Source organism: Sciurus carolinensis, chromosome 17, assembly GCF_902686445.1.
Source record: "Sciurus carolinensis chromosome 17, mSciCar1.2, whole genome shotgun sequence".
Lineage (NCBI taxonomy): Eukaryota > Metazoa > Chordata > Mammalia > Rodentia > Sciuridae > Sciurus > Sciurus carolinensis.
In genome coordinates this window covers 27,507,009-27,521,248 of record NC_062229.1, presented here as the reverse complement: position 1 = coordinate 27,521,248, position 14,240 = coordinate 27,507,009, and the positions used below count along the sequence as shown (strand labels likewise).

General features: G+C 39.8%; 1 protein-coding gene across 1 annotated transcript; it reads left to right on the top strand.

Moving 5' to 3' along the window:
- The first annotated feature begins 22 nt into the window (after window positions 1–22).
- Ss18l2 (SS18 like 2) lies at window positions 23–3,600 on the top strand. The gene is given in 4 exon segments (XM_053743318.1): window positions 23–224; window positions 450–526; window positions 2,894–2,919; window positions 2,922–3,600. Coding segments are annotated over 4 exon segments (255 nt in total). The 5' UTR covers window positions 23–155; the 3' UTR covers window positions 3,005–3,600.
- Window positions 3,601–14,240: the final 10,640 nt, after the last annotated feature.

The following is a 14,240-nucleotide window of genomic DNA, read 5'->3' as shown; positions in this document are numbered from 1 at the left end:
CGTCCCTCCCGGCCCCGCCCCGCAGGCTGGAGGACCCAGTCAAGGTAAAAAGGGTAGCCCCGCCCGCCGTGGGCCCTGTGGCGTGGAGATAGTGTCTGTCTAGAAGCTCGGCGGCGTCTTTTTCTGAGGCGGGGTGCCGACCGAGGCCCCCAGCAATGTCGGTGGCCTTTGTACCTGACTGGATGAGGGGCAAGGCAGAAGTTAATCAAGAGACTATCCAGCAGGTGAGTGCCTACGTGGGCAGAGGGGAGTGGAGGTCCTGAGGGGTTGGGTGGAACCTCCTGGAGTTCTCCGATCCTGGTTGAGACCTGCCGGGGTGTGGAGTAGGATGGGAACTAAGTCGGTGAAGGCGCTGCCGCGAGGCCGTCCAGCACCGAGGGTCGGGGGCGGCGCCGGCCTCCCCGCCGTCCTGACGTCACACTACTCTGACCTTTCCCCTGGTCTTTCAGCTGCTGGAGGAGAATGACCAGCTGATCCGCTGTATCGTGGAGTATCAGAACAAGGGTCGAGCGAACGAGTGTGTCCAGTAAGTATCTCCTTCTTACCCCTGACCTTTGAGTGGGGCGAGAGCCGGTATGATGATGCAGAAGCTGTCCTTAACTAGGAGTTTTGGTGATGGATCGCCCAAGAGCCACATTTTACAGCTGAGGAAAGGGAGGTGCAGAGGTTACTTCCTTGCCCAAGCCTATACACTTAGTACATTATAGAACCGGGAATTAAATGTGTCTCTTCAAAACTTGATTATTCTCATTGCAAAGCCATCTTTATTTGAAGCCATGATGGCTGATGTGGGTAACAGGGATGTGGGTGACCCCTTTATCATCATGAATCATTGCTTCATCCTTCTGTAAAGAAAGTCAGACCATTTGGCTGCTAAGCTGCCTCTTATTTCTTTCTTTCTCTCTCTCTTTGTGGTACTAGATATCAAACCCAGAATCCAGGTTCCCATGCATGCTAGGCAGGCACTCTACCACTGAGCCACATCTTCAGCCCACTCCCTCCCATTTCTGACTCGTAGTTAATCTGTGAGTGACAAACATGAAGAACAAGAAAGGATTTCCAGACCAAGTAACTCCTGCATAGTAATTTAATGTGTTCTCTAGCCAAATACGAAAACGAGAGAAAATAAGAGTCTGAGCCGCTTTTCCAAATCTAGTCCAGGAATTATGTCCCATTTCTTATAGTAGATAGTTTATTGTTACTGCAGAAACATTCAAGGATGCCATGCTTTCCCTACCCAGTAAAAAAGTTGCCTACAAGCTTCGTGTGGTGGCACATGCCTGTGATCCCAGCAACTAGAGACGCGGAGACAGAGGGATCACAAGTTCAGGCCATTTCAGTAACTTAGTAAGACCCTGTCTCAAAAAAAAAAAAAAAGGGTTGGGGATGTGGCTCAGGGTTAAGCACCCCTGGGTTCAATCCCTGATAACAACCACAACAACAAAATGTCACCTACCTCCCTCACTGAATACCTCAATAGAATAGTAGAGAGATCCATTAAAGGTAAATCTTTGTTTCACTCTGACATTTGATACTTTTCTTTTTGGCAGATTGTAGGAAACACACTCATTTTTCTATATGGAAAATGTTTGCAAAACATTCTTTTTGGTACTGTGAATCATTAATGCAGGGGTAAGAAAGTTATCAAATCTCCTAGTGGACTTTTTCTCACAAGATCCTGCTTACTGACCTCTGGTCTGATTTGTCTTCCTGAATGGGGAGCTTGACCAACTGATTTGAAAAATTGTTGTTGTAGTAAGCTCACATAATTTTGGAAGTGTCTTGTCCTTCTGGAAGTTTGTTCAACAGTACTGTAGAGTGCTGGGCAGTGCTTGAGGTAGTGGAGAATTAGCAAAAAAGATACCATTCTGGAAAAATGGTGGAATGAGACAAATATCATTACCCTATGTACATGTATGACTGCATGAATGGTGTGAATCTACATCGTGTACAACCACAGAAATGAAATGATATAACCCATTTGTGTACAATGAATCAAAATACAGTCTGTAAAAAATTTTAAAAAACTTAAAAAAATAGAAAAAAATAATAAAATTATATAAGTTTAAAAAAATAAGTAAATAAAGATACCAGTCTGCTCTCAAGGAGCTAACATTCTAGACTCTAGAATCTACAGGGAGGCAATAAATAATTAGGCACATAGTATTAAGTGCTTTGAGTGGGAATAAAACAGAAGGCTGGAGATGTAACTCAGTGGTAGCACACTTGCCTAGCATGCATGAGGCCCAGATTTGATCCCCAATTTGCAAAATAAATAAGTTGGGAATGTGGGGAGGGGAGTACTCTTTTATACAGAATATCTCGTATACCTGTGTGAGGGAACTGGTTATGCATGTAAGTAAGGCAGAGAGAGCACCAAGTAGAAAAGCCCCCTGATATGAGTATCCTGGATACTATCCTATCACAAGAAGGCCACTGTGACCAGAACTCTACAAAGGAAAAGCCATAGATGTGACCAGAGAGGTAACTGAAGGCCCCCCTCACATAGGGCCTTGTAGGGCACAAGAAGGATTCAGCTTTACTCTGATTGGGAGTCACTGAGGGGTTTTAAAACAGTTATGACATGATCTTGACTTAAATTGTACAATGATCACTCAGACTGAAGAATAAAATGGTGTCACAAAGGAGACTATTCCCATAGTCTAGCAAGAAATTATGTTGGCTTGGTCTACAGAGATAGCTGTAGAAGTGATAAGGGAGAATGGGTGAGTATGAATGTTTTCCTTGAATATGTTAAGCAAGAAGGTTGATAATACTGAATTATCCAGTCAGTGGATAAGCCATTCTACTACAGAGGGTAAATTCTCTTCCAGTTTTTTGCTCATAGGCAATAAAAATAAGCCTCTAATTTTTGCTTATTTTTCACTCCTAGGTACCAGCATGTGTTACATAGAAATCTCATTATTTAGCTACCATCGCAGATGCCAGCCCATCCAGTACTTCAAAGCAATGGAATGATCTTTCAGTTGTCAGAAGTAATTGAATGTAATCCATTTCCTATAAAATGGAGACAGGATCTTACCAGTTCAACTGCTTTAAAACATGAAACCTCTGTGGTTCTTTGAAAAATGTGAAAATGTGAGAAAGCTACTAGCTTAAACTATATTCTCAATGTAAATATTTATTAATAATCAGATCGCCAAAAAGTAGACCCCAGGTGTTCTCTTTTCTAAAAGAGAGTGGTCTGGATAACAAAGACATCATAGGCATCTCAAGACTACTGTTAGTTTCACCCTGAAGAGGAAACTGAATAGGTGTTAGAGGGATCAGCAGGAATTGCTGAGACTTCTGACTGAGCCTTTACCAAGTGGATACAGTATATGTGTGCTCCCATCCAGTTTGTAAATGTGTTCCCCTTGACTGCTCTTCTCAGGTTACTTTGAATAAGCTTGCTTTTCCACAAAAGAACAACATGAAGATATAGATGTTTCCATGTAACAAGTGTTATATTTGGTTCCCTCAAAAACTGTAAGGACTTGTATGTAACAATAATACTATTATCATTGCAACAAAATTCATAGTGATTCTTTAGTATTATCAAATATCATCTGATAATAAATGATGTGTAATTTTCTTCAATTATCACAAAATGTCTTTATGTTCATTTGTCTGAACTAGAATCCAGTAAGATTCACACATTGCACTTTGTTGATATCACTGTAAAAATACTTAATAGTTCTCCCGCTTTCTTTCTTTGTCACTTCTTAAAAAATCTAGGTCACTTGCCTAGAATTTCTCATGTGTAGATTCATCCAGTTGTATCCTGGTAGCATCATTAAATATATGCCACTGTCACCCACTTTTCCTGTAAGTTGGTTTAGAGGCTCATTCAGACTTAGGTTCTGATATTTGGGGCAAGAATAAATCTTAGGAATTAATAAGTACTTAAACTGATTTATTTTCAAGTTCCCAACAGCCTTTGGCTTAAATTATGATCTACCCAGCTCTGATCTTTTAATTCATTAAGGATTGCATAGTGGTGATTTCTAATTTGATCATTTCTTCTGCCTCTGTATTAGCTGAGTTCTATTTAAAAAAAAAAAGAAACTCCCTATTTAGACTTTAAATGAGGCAAAGACATTCTTGTAAGTGAACTCTAAATTATAAGCCCAGGTCCCTATTCCTTTTGCTGGGACCTTGAAAAGAAAACAGTAAGTGTTGGGGGACAATCCAGAGTTGGTTGTAATACATAAATGGTGAAGAGGATTTTGAATCCCAGCTTTATCCCTTAACCTCTGAGATCTCTGTTTCCTCCTCTCTCAAATAGGGATAATACAAACACTACCTGCCTCCCCGGATTGAGATTGTGATAAGGTAGCTATGGGTTGGGTTATAGTTAAATACTCAGTGTTTGTTACCTCCTATGTATTATCTAAGGGCTCTGGTCCTCCCTAAGCCTTCTCAAATCTGAGAGAGAGCCTGATCCTTGGCTCTCCCTCTCGATTGGCTATCCTAATGGTTTCACCCATTTATAGTCTTCCTCCACTGTTCATGAGGTTGTTGCCCATACATAGAATATGGCACAAGTGGGCTGCTCATGGCCTGATCTGGTCAGCAGATGGGTTGGGACTGTGCAATGTTTTTGAGTTTTGAATTTGATGCTAACATTTAAAATAAAATTTCCCATTAAAGCCTGGGTTTCTAGCAATTCTAGGCTTGCCAGAAATATGTGGTAACCATCAGCTGGAATGGGATGGCAGCTGTCCCTCTTTATGAGGCAGCATGACTTGTTTATATAGAACCTGGTACCCATAGGGCCATCAGACTAGTTCCATCTGGGATGTGGGCACAGGCTGACTGTTCAACTTGAGTCTTCTCTAAAGCAAAGCCTGAAACAAGACCTTGGGAGCAAGTAGATTATTTAGGAGATGTAAGAGTAAAGGAGAAAGAGTAAAGGAGAGTATGAAAGGAAAGAAGAGCCACTACGTTGCTGTGATAGGCAATAGAACTTGTGGGAACCTTTGAGAAGCATGCAGAATGTTCCAGAACTGACTATTGGAGAGAGATGAGGCCACCTGTATTAACCGCCATTCATAATAAGTAGGCTTTAACTGCGTCTCTAGATGTTAAGGAGACAGAAGAAAATAGATGCAGGCCAGGGCCTGAGTTGGGCTACTTCTTCAAAAAGTGAGTCTGACTTTGTAGGAATTATCTGATACTGGCTGCAGCCCATGGAATGGGCCAAGGTCTGTGACAAAGCACCAGAGGCTCCTCTGCAGGAGATTATGAGCTTTCAGCAAGTCAGTGTGGCCTAAGGCAGTTAACTGCAGCTTCTGACATGGGAAGGGAAACAGTCTTGAAGACAAAATTCAGCTATCCCTCAAAGCAGCCACCACCCCACTAAAAGGGCCTAGGAACCAATATGGCTGTGGAAAATTTTTAAAACAATGATCTATATTAATCAGACTATATTAATCACTCTCCCTTCTCAGAGAAACTACTTCAAGTCTAGAGCCTCCACTCAACCTATCTGAACCCTTCTCTAACTCACGTTTTTAAGCTGATTGATCTCTCAATAGTCCAGAAGTGAGTCTGTTCTCTAGGGATTCTATCCCAAATCTGCCTTGTAAGATTTGCAACAGCAGTGACTTGTCATTATCATACTCCTAGGACAAAGATATCAGTTAAAGCAGATAATTTGAGGTTGGGTTATGTTCCACAGAATGTTAGGTTAGTTTTCCACTTCATGAGGTCTCTTGACATCCCAGTTTGACCTCTGGAGACTCTTAATAATGATATGAATAGCAAGGAAATGATGTTAAGTGGCTATCTCACGTGCCCTTGAAACTTTGCAATAAACCTCCATTAGTGGAGATGATCAGAGTGTATTAAGTTGAATACATAGTATCTTCATTTTATTGTTACTCTACAACTTAAAAAAAATAGGACTGAACCCAAGGGTGCTCTACAACAAATTCCCCACCCCTTTTTATATTTTGAGACAATCTCACTAAACTGCACAGGCTGGCCTTGAACTTGAGATCTTTCTGCCTCAGTCTCCCAAATCACTGGAATTACAGACATGTGCACCTCATAATGTTTTAAAATCTATTCCCTTTTTTTTTTCTTCTTCTTCTTCTTCTTCTTTGTACTGGAAATTGAACCCAGGGTGCTTACCCACTAACCCACATCCCCAGCCCTTTTTTAAATTTTATTTGAGACAGTCTCTCTAAATTGCTTAGGGCCTAAGTTGCTGAGTGGCTTTGAACTTACAATCCTCCTGCCTCAGCCTCCTGAGTTGATAGGATTATAGGTATGCACTACTGTGCCTGGCAAACCTAGTTAATAAAAACAATTTCAGAAGTTAATCTGTCATCTATGTTTCAAAGTCCCAAAGATTCCTCCAAAATCTAAATATTCTCTTGAGTTACAGGATCTTTTTCCTTTCTAAACCCAAGGGAAGGTTGTTTTCATCTCTGTGCTATTAAATTAAAAAAATATTTATTGATCGATTAGAATATGCTGAGATTACTGCAGTGAGGAAGCCAGATAGTGTCCCTGCACTCATGGAACCTTTATGCTTCCTGTGGGAACACAGACAATGAAGGATAAATAAGAACAGCTTTATGTAGAGAATTACAACAGGGTAATGTGCTAAGGACTGTTTGCTGGCTACTTTAGATTATGAAACACAGATGACCTGAAGAGGTTAAAACTGCAGCTGAGATATAAACATGGAAACTGACACATGATCTTCAAAGGAAACAGCAGAGTCAAGAGCTAAACAAAGATCCTTCATTTTTTTTTTTTCTTGCCATGTAAAGTCTATTTATAGAGCAGTAACCTATGTGTTCATTGATTCCAGTATAAGGCAAGTCCTCATTTGACAAGGCACTGTGTAGGGCTCTACAGTGAGGAAAATAGAGGTGGAGGGACACTGGGCACTGCCTTGGTGAACCCCTAGACCTGGCAAGATAGAAAAGACCCACACCCTGGCAGGGTTAGAGAATTGCCTAGATGTTGAAATTGCAAGGAATTCCATGTGGAAATTACCAAGTGCTTTTGTATGTCAGAAAAACCTATGATCTTCAATTCCCGAGCACTTCCTTATTTGCAAACAAAAACTGACTTGTCAGATGTAGCGGAAGCAATCAGCATCTCACTCTCATTCCTTGAACTTTCTTCCAACTTCATTGAACATTCCTTCACCTGTGCTCCAGCTGATTCCCAACTGTCTGCTTCTGTGTCTCTATTCCTGAGGGTTATTTCCTGAAATTGGAAGCCTGCCTTTGAACAATCAGGGGATTATCACTCCTTGGGAGCTGCTCTCCAGGAACGACTCTCAGGAGATAGTGTATTCCTTGCCTCTCTGGTGGGATATTCCTTGTACTGGTTGCTTGAGTGCCTCAGCGGGATGAAGGTTCAGTCTCCCACTGTGCTAGCTGGCTTAACATCATACACTATTGGTTATCTTCTTTATTTTACTTCCCTGCTCCCTGAATGTACTTTTGTAGGATCACTTCCTGTCCTAGTCCCCTTGGGCTGCTATTACAAAATATCATAGACTGGATAGTTTATAAATAACCAAAATCTATTTCTCACAGATCTGGAGGCTAGGAAGTTCAAGATCAAGATCCCAGAATATTTGATGTCTGGTGAGAGCCTATTTCCTGGGTCAAGACGGCTCTCTTTTCACTGTAACCTCACATGGGAAAGGGGTCTCTTTCAGTCTTCTTTTATTAAGGATTCTAATCCCATTCATGAGGTCTCCAATCTCATGATCTAATCACCTCCCAAAGGCCCTGTCTCCTAAAAACATCACTTTGGAGGTTAGAATTTCAACATATGTTGTATGAATTTTGGAGGACACAAACATTCAGCACTTCCTGAATAAACAATTAGCACACAAATCACTGTCTCAGGAGTCTGCTTCTAGAGTGAAACAAAACCAAGAGACTAGTGTCCTAATGCCTCATTCCTGGTGGGTAGACAAAGATGGACTGCACAGCGACATGGCTTCCAATGTCATTGAAGCACTTGAACAATTTTTTACCCAAACCCAATCTACTTGCAAAGGCTTGTGTCAGGAAAAGTGTCAGAGCCAAGGATCAAAGAGGAACTGGGGAGATGAAACCAGAAACAAGGAGGGTCAAAATAAAATGATTTAGGGTCCCATTTGACAATGAGGAATATGTTGCAGTAGGCTTTTATTTTAATTTTATGGGATCCCTGCTCCCTCCTAAAAAGGATGAAGCAGCACATTATTGTAAAAATCACTATGTCTTAAAACAAGTTAGTGGAAAAAAAGGTCACTAACCTAAAAGTCCAAAGGATGAGTGTAGTATTCTTAATTGAAGTAGCTTTTTAGTTCATAGCCATTGCCTCAGAGACCATCTCATTCTGCCACACCTCCATGCCTTCTCCTTGTTACTGGCTCCACCCTAAGCTATAGGTATTTGCTCATTCCCACATCTGCTCATTCCCTTGGCCACCAAGACTGATAAAGAGATGGGCATATGGACCTTATCAAGTCAATCAGAAGTTTCGCTAGGATTTTTCTCATTGCATCTGGCAGGAAAAATGCTTTCCCCTGAGATTGCTAGGTTATAAAGCTATATGCCTGAAGATGACAAGCCAACATTCCCTGCTATCCATGCAGAAAGAACATCTGACTTTGATCAACACCACAAGGATATTATCCTATCAAAGTGCACACTTTCCTGTACCCCATGAAATAATATCAACAGGAAAAAAATTCAAGGATTTATATTTTCAAAATTTCAATATACATATATATATATATAAATTATTATTATTATTCTGTACCAGGGATTGAACCCAGGGGCATTTAGCTACTAAGCCACATCCCTAGGCCTTTTTTGTATTTTATTTAGAGACAGGGTCTCACAGAGTTGCTTAGGACCTTGCTAAATTGCTGAGGTTAGCTTTGTACTTGCTATTCTGCCTCAGCCTCTGGAGCCACTGGTATTACAGGCACGTGCCACCATGCCTCCCTATACATATATATTTAAAAATTTGTTTTTAGTTCGAGATGAACATGATACCTTTATTTTACTCATTTGAGCCACAAACACAGCCCAATATACACATATTTTTTAATTAAATTCTGGTACTGTTTTTATGCCATGGGTCCCTAAGGTCACCTCTAGGATTGATGGTTCACTAGAGGGATTCACAGAACTCAGTATATGGTCTTAGCTATAATAGATTAAAAAAGAGGACACAAAGTAAAACAAAGGGAAAAGGCATGGGGCAAGGTCAGAGGAAATCAGGTGCAAGCTTCTAAGAGTCCTCTCCCAGTGGAGGCATATAGGATGTGTAATTCCTGCAGTAATGAATGTGATAACACCATGTGAATGTTGTCTACCAGGAAGTTCATTAAAAACACAGTGCCGATGTTTTTATGGGGGCAGGTTTGTGTATGCATTCTCTACTTACCACATACCAAATTCCAGACTCCCAGAAGGAAAGCAGGTATTCGACCTAAACCATATGTTTGCACAAATAATTTAGGCATAGGGAGAGTTTTATATGAGGGGGAGTATTTACCATTCAAGTTCTCAGACTCCAGCCAAAGGCTAACCTTGGGATTAGGCCTTTCAGAAGATTCTAATCTCAGGTCAATTATGTACATTAATAGAATTTTTCTGCACAATCCTATTTAAGACCTAGGATAGTTTTTAATTTCTAAACTGCTGTAAGAAAATAGATATTGTACAGATATGTTCTCATTTTATTCCTGTTCTCTCCTTTTATTCTTCTCCTTTCTCCCTCTCCCAGGTTATAAACAAGTAAAAGTTACTTTTGGGGAGAGAAGATTGGAGCAGGGATCCCTGATGAGGCTGAATAATGTATTACAGAGGATATAATGAAGGGTGCATTCAGTGTTAAGAGGCAAAAAAAAAAAAACAAAACCCAAAACTGATAACTGATTACACCATATATTGGGTTAACTATAACTTTTTAAATGCTAATCTGGAATTATAGGAATATATTTTTGATGTATTTTGAGTCATATTTCTGAGCTAAGACCAATTAGGTCATGAACATTTAGGCTTTAAATATGATCAAACTTGACTTCCTAGTATTTTAAATTCATGTTTATAATGAGATTGGTCTGTAACTTTCTTGTGTTGACTTTGGGTCTTGAAATCACAAAATAGGTTTCGTAGCTCTCTTCCTATCTTCTGAAATACTTTGAATGAGAAAGGGATTATTATTATTCCTTGAAGGTCTAATAAAACTTATCTACAAAATAATCTGGGCCTGTCTTTTGTTGAGGAGGCTATATCCTTATTGTTTTTATTATGGGTAATTTCAAAGATACACAAAAATAGAGAACTAAGTTAAATAAATCCCCTTTCTTATCACCTAGAGGCAACAATTAAATTTTTGACACATTTATTTCACTCAATGTCCATTTTAAATTTTATTTTATTTTTTATTTTCTATTTTTTGACACTAGAATTGAATCCAGAGGTGCTTAGCCACTGAGCTACATCTCCAACCCTTTTTATATTTTACTTTGAGACAGGGTCTCACTAAGTTGCTGAGGAACAACTGTCTTTAAAGGACCTCGATAATTTGCTGAGGTTGGCTTTGAACTTGCAATCTTCCTTCCTCAGTCTCCCAAGTCGCTAGGATTACAGGCTTGCACTACCATGCCTGGCTATTTTACTTTTTTTATGAAGTATTTTAAAGCAAATCCCAGACATCGTGTTTTCACCCCTACATACTTCATTATGCATCTCTAAAAAAAACAAGGACAATTTCTTATACAACCAAAATTTCATTATGACATCTAACACATTAAACATATTTCCTTGGTCTTATTTCTAGACACAATTAAATTTCCCATTTGCTTATCTCAAAATGTCTCCCACAGTTGTTTGGAGGAAAATTTGAGATTACTAGTTCAATTTCTTCAATGATTAATGATTTGTTCAGGTCTTTTCTTTCTTCTGAGTCAATTTTAGTCATTTCTACCTTTAGAAAATTATTTATTTCATCTATGTTTCACCATTTGCATTCCTGATTAATTTTCCTGAATTGTGAATTCATAATTAATTATGAATAATGAATTTGTAATTATTCCCTTTAAATTCCAACTGTTAATGTGATTTCTTACCTGAAAATTTTCACTACCAGGAGTTCTCCTCCATGGTAATTGTGGGCAAATAAAGACTGAGTTTGTAAACTCTTTGGATATCAATTTCTACCACTTTAGAGATGAGAAAGGTGTCGGTACTTTTGGTGGATTCCAGTTCAGGCCTGTCTTTCCCACCAGTTTCTTCATCTTAACCTCAAACCAAATAACACACTTTACCTTCAGATCATCTAAAATCTTGTTTTTACTCACAGGGCAGAATTTAAAAAATCTGAGCAAGGCAGAACCTTAGATGAGATTTCACCTATTTATTTTGCAAATGAAGAAACTGAACTCTAGAGAGATCAAAGTCATTTGACCCAAGTCAAATAATCAATATTATAAATAGTAGGAAGAAGACCTTACTGGAGTGCTGAGAAAAGAATTAATTCCAAGAAGCTGGGGATGGTGGTGCATGCAACTCAGGAGGCTGATGTAGGAGGATTGCAAGTTCAAGGTCAGGTTCTGCAATTTGGCAAAATTTTCATCAATTTAGCGAGAACCTGTCTTAAAAAAAGCAGAGGGGTTGGAAAGGGTTAAGAGAGAGAGCAAGAGAAAGAAGGTTCAGGGATCCAATATCCCCTTTAAGGATATGCTCCCAATGACCTAACTCCCTTCCATTAGAAAGGCTCCACCAACTTGCAATAGCACCACAGGCTGACAATCAAGCCTTCAACACAGGACCTATGGGGACATTTAAGATCCAAATCATAACAACCACCAACTTCTTAAGCCTGAATTACAAATGTTAAATCCAAGAGACTGTTCCCCTAGTAAGATACTGGGCTTAAAACTGGCAGGCTCTAAGGATAGCACTTCTGTGATGGTGTTGAAGGGCCAAAGGTCTAACTGACATATAGAATGAGGGCAGAGACATCTTAAAAATTATTTAAGGGAATTTATTTTGAAATTTACTATAAAACTACAGTAATCAAAATAGTGTGCCACTTAATTAGGATGGTGATGATCAAAACTCCCCCAAATAAGAAGTACTGGTAAGGATGTGGAGAAACTGGAATCCTATGCAGTGTTGATGGATTGTGAAACAGTGTAGCTGCTATGGAAAACTATGTCAGGTTCTCAAAAAAATTAAAAATAGAGCCAGCACGTGCTGCGGCAGGAGGATCACCAGTTCAAAGCTAGCCTCAGCAACTTAGGAAGGTCCTAAAGCAACTTAGAGAGACCTTGTCTCTAAATACAATATATAAAAAGGGTTGAAGATGTGGCTCAGTGGTTAAGTGCTCCTGGGTTCAATCCCTGGTGCCAAAAAATAAATAAATGAATAAAAATAGAATAAGCATATGATCCAGCTATTCCAATTCTGGCATATACCCAAAATATTTGAAAGGGTTTGAAGAGATATTTCTACGCTCACGTTCATATGAGCACTGCTCACAACAGCTGAACAAATAGAAGTAACCAAGTATTGATCAATGCAGATAAACAAAAATGTGGTATATGCATACAATAACCTCAAAACCCGTAGTTTTTACATGCAGCAACATAGATGAAATGTTAAGACATTATGCTAAATGAGATCAGCCAATCACAAAAGTTAAGTTCTGTATGATTCTACTCATTTGAGGTAATTACAGTAGTGAAATTTATACAGACAAAAAATAGAAGGGTGGTTGCAAGGAGCTGGGAGAGGGGGAGGTGTTTAATGGGTACAGAGCTTCAATTCTGCAAGATTGTGGGAATGGTTGCACACAAGTGAAGGTACTTAACACCACTGAACTATACACTTAAAAATGGTTAAATTGGGGCTGGGGAGAAGTTCAGCTGGTAGAGTGCTTGCCTTGCAATCACAAGGCTCTGAGTTCAATCCCCAGTACCGCAAAAAAAAAAAAAAAGGTTAAATTGGTAAACTTTCTATAATGCCTATTTTACAATTTTAAAAAATAATTTTACAAAAATAAGTGGCACTATACACACATGGATCAATGGAAGAGTCCAGAAATAGATACACCACAGGTCAAGGTAATTCAGTGTATAAATAAAAGATTTTTCTTTTCTTGCGGTGCTGGGGATTGGATGCAGGGACGCTTTACCATTGCCCAGAGCTTTTTATTGTGAGGCTGGGTCTCATGAATTGCTGAGGCTGGCCTCGAACTTGTAATCCTCCTGCCCCAGCTTCCGAGTAACAGGGATTACAAAAGATAACTTTTTCAACAAATGTATATCCCTACAGGAAAATGTGAACTCCACTTCCTACCCGACACCATAAACGAAGGTTAATTCTAAAGGCTGGGAATGTGACTCAGTGGAAGAGTGCTTGCCTAGCATGCGTGTGGTACTGAGTTTGATCCCCAGCAACCAAGCAAAAAAATTCGAGGAGCGCACGGCGGTAATTCCAACCACTGGGAAGGATAAGGCAGGAGGATCCCAAGTAAAAGGCCAGCCTTAGCAACTTGGCGAGGCACTAAGCAACTTAGTGACGCCCTGTTTTAAAATTAAATGAAAAGGGTTGGGGATAAAACGTCCCTGGGTTCAGATTCCAGTAACTGGGGGTTGGGGGCGGTGGGTGGTGGTGGAGGCACCAGACTCAAACAAAAAGTAAAACTGAAATTTCCAGATGAAAAAGGGAGAAAATCTTCTCTAGGCAGAGATTTCTGAGCACAGAAAGAGCACAAACTAAGGGGGGCGGGGAAGGAATTTAGCAGCTGATTTCAGCAAAGTTTTAAAAAGTCAAAATAATGAAAGGTCAAGACCCAGACTGGGAGAAAGTGTTCGCAATCATATCTCTAACGAAAGATTTATATCTGGAATATACACATATCTACCTGATAAAACATTTGTGTTCAGAATACTTACACCCAAAAGTAAGACGAAGAAATAGATTTTAAAATGGGCAAAAGACTGGAGATTGGTCACAAACGATGCAGAATGGTCAGTGAGTACACAAGCCAGAAACTAGAGGGCAGAAGAGAATGCATTCCTCAGTCGAAAGGTCTTTAAAGTGGGATGGTCGGTCTAACAGTACCATATAGTCATAACCACCACTCGCGAAAATAGAAAACAGGTCACAGCGTCACCTGCTTCATTAAACTTCATCGACTTTCTTCGCACATCCACAGTACTCGACCACGAGTAAGTCTCGCGATATTAGGGA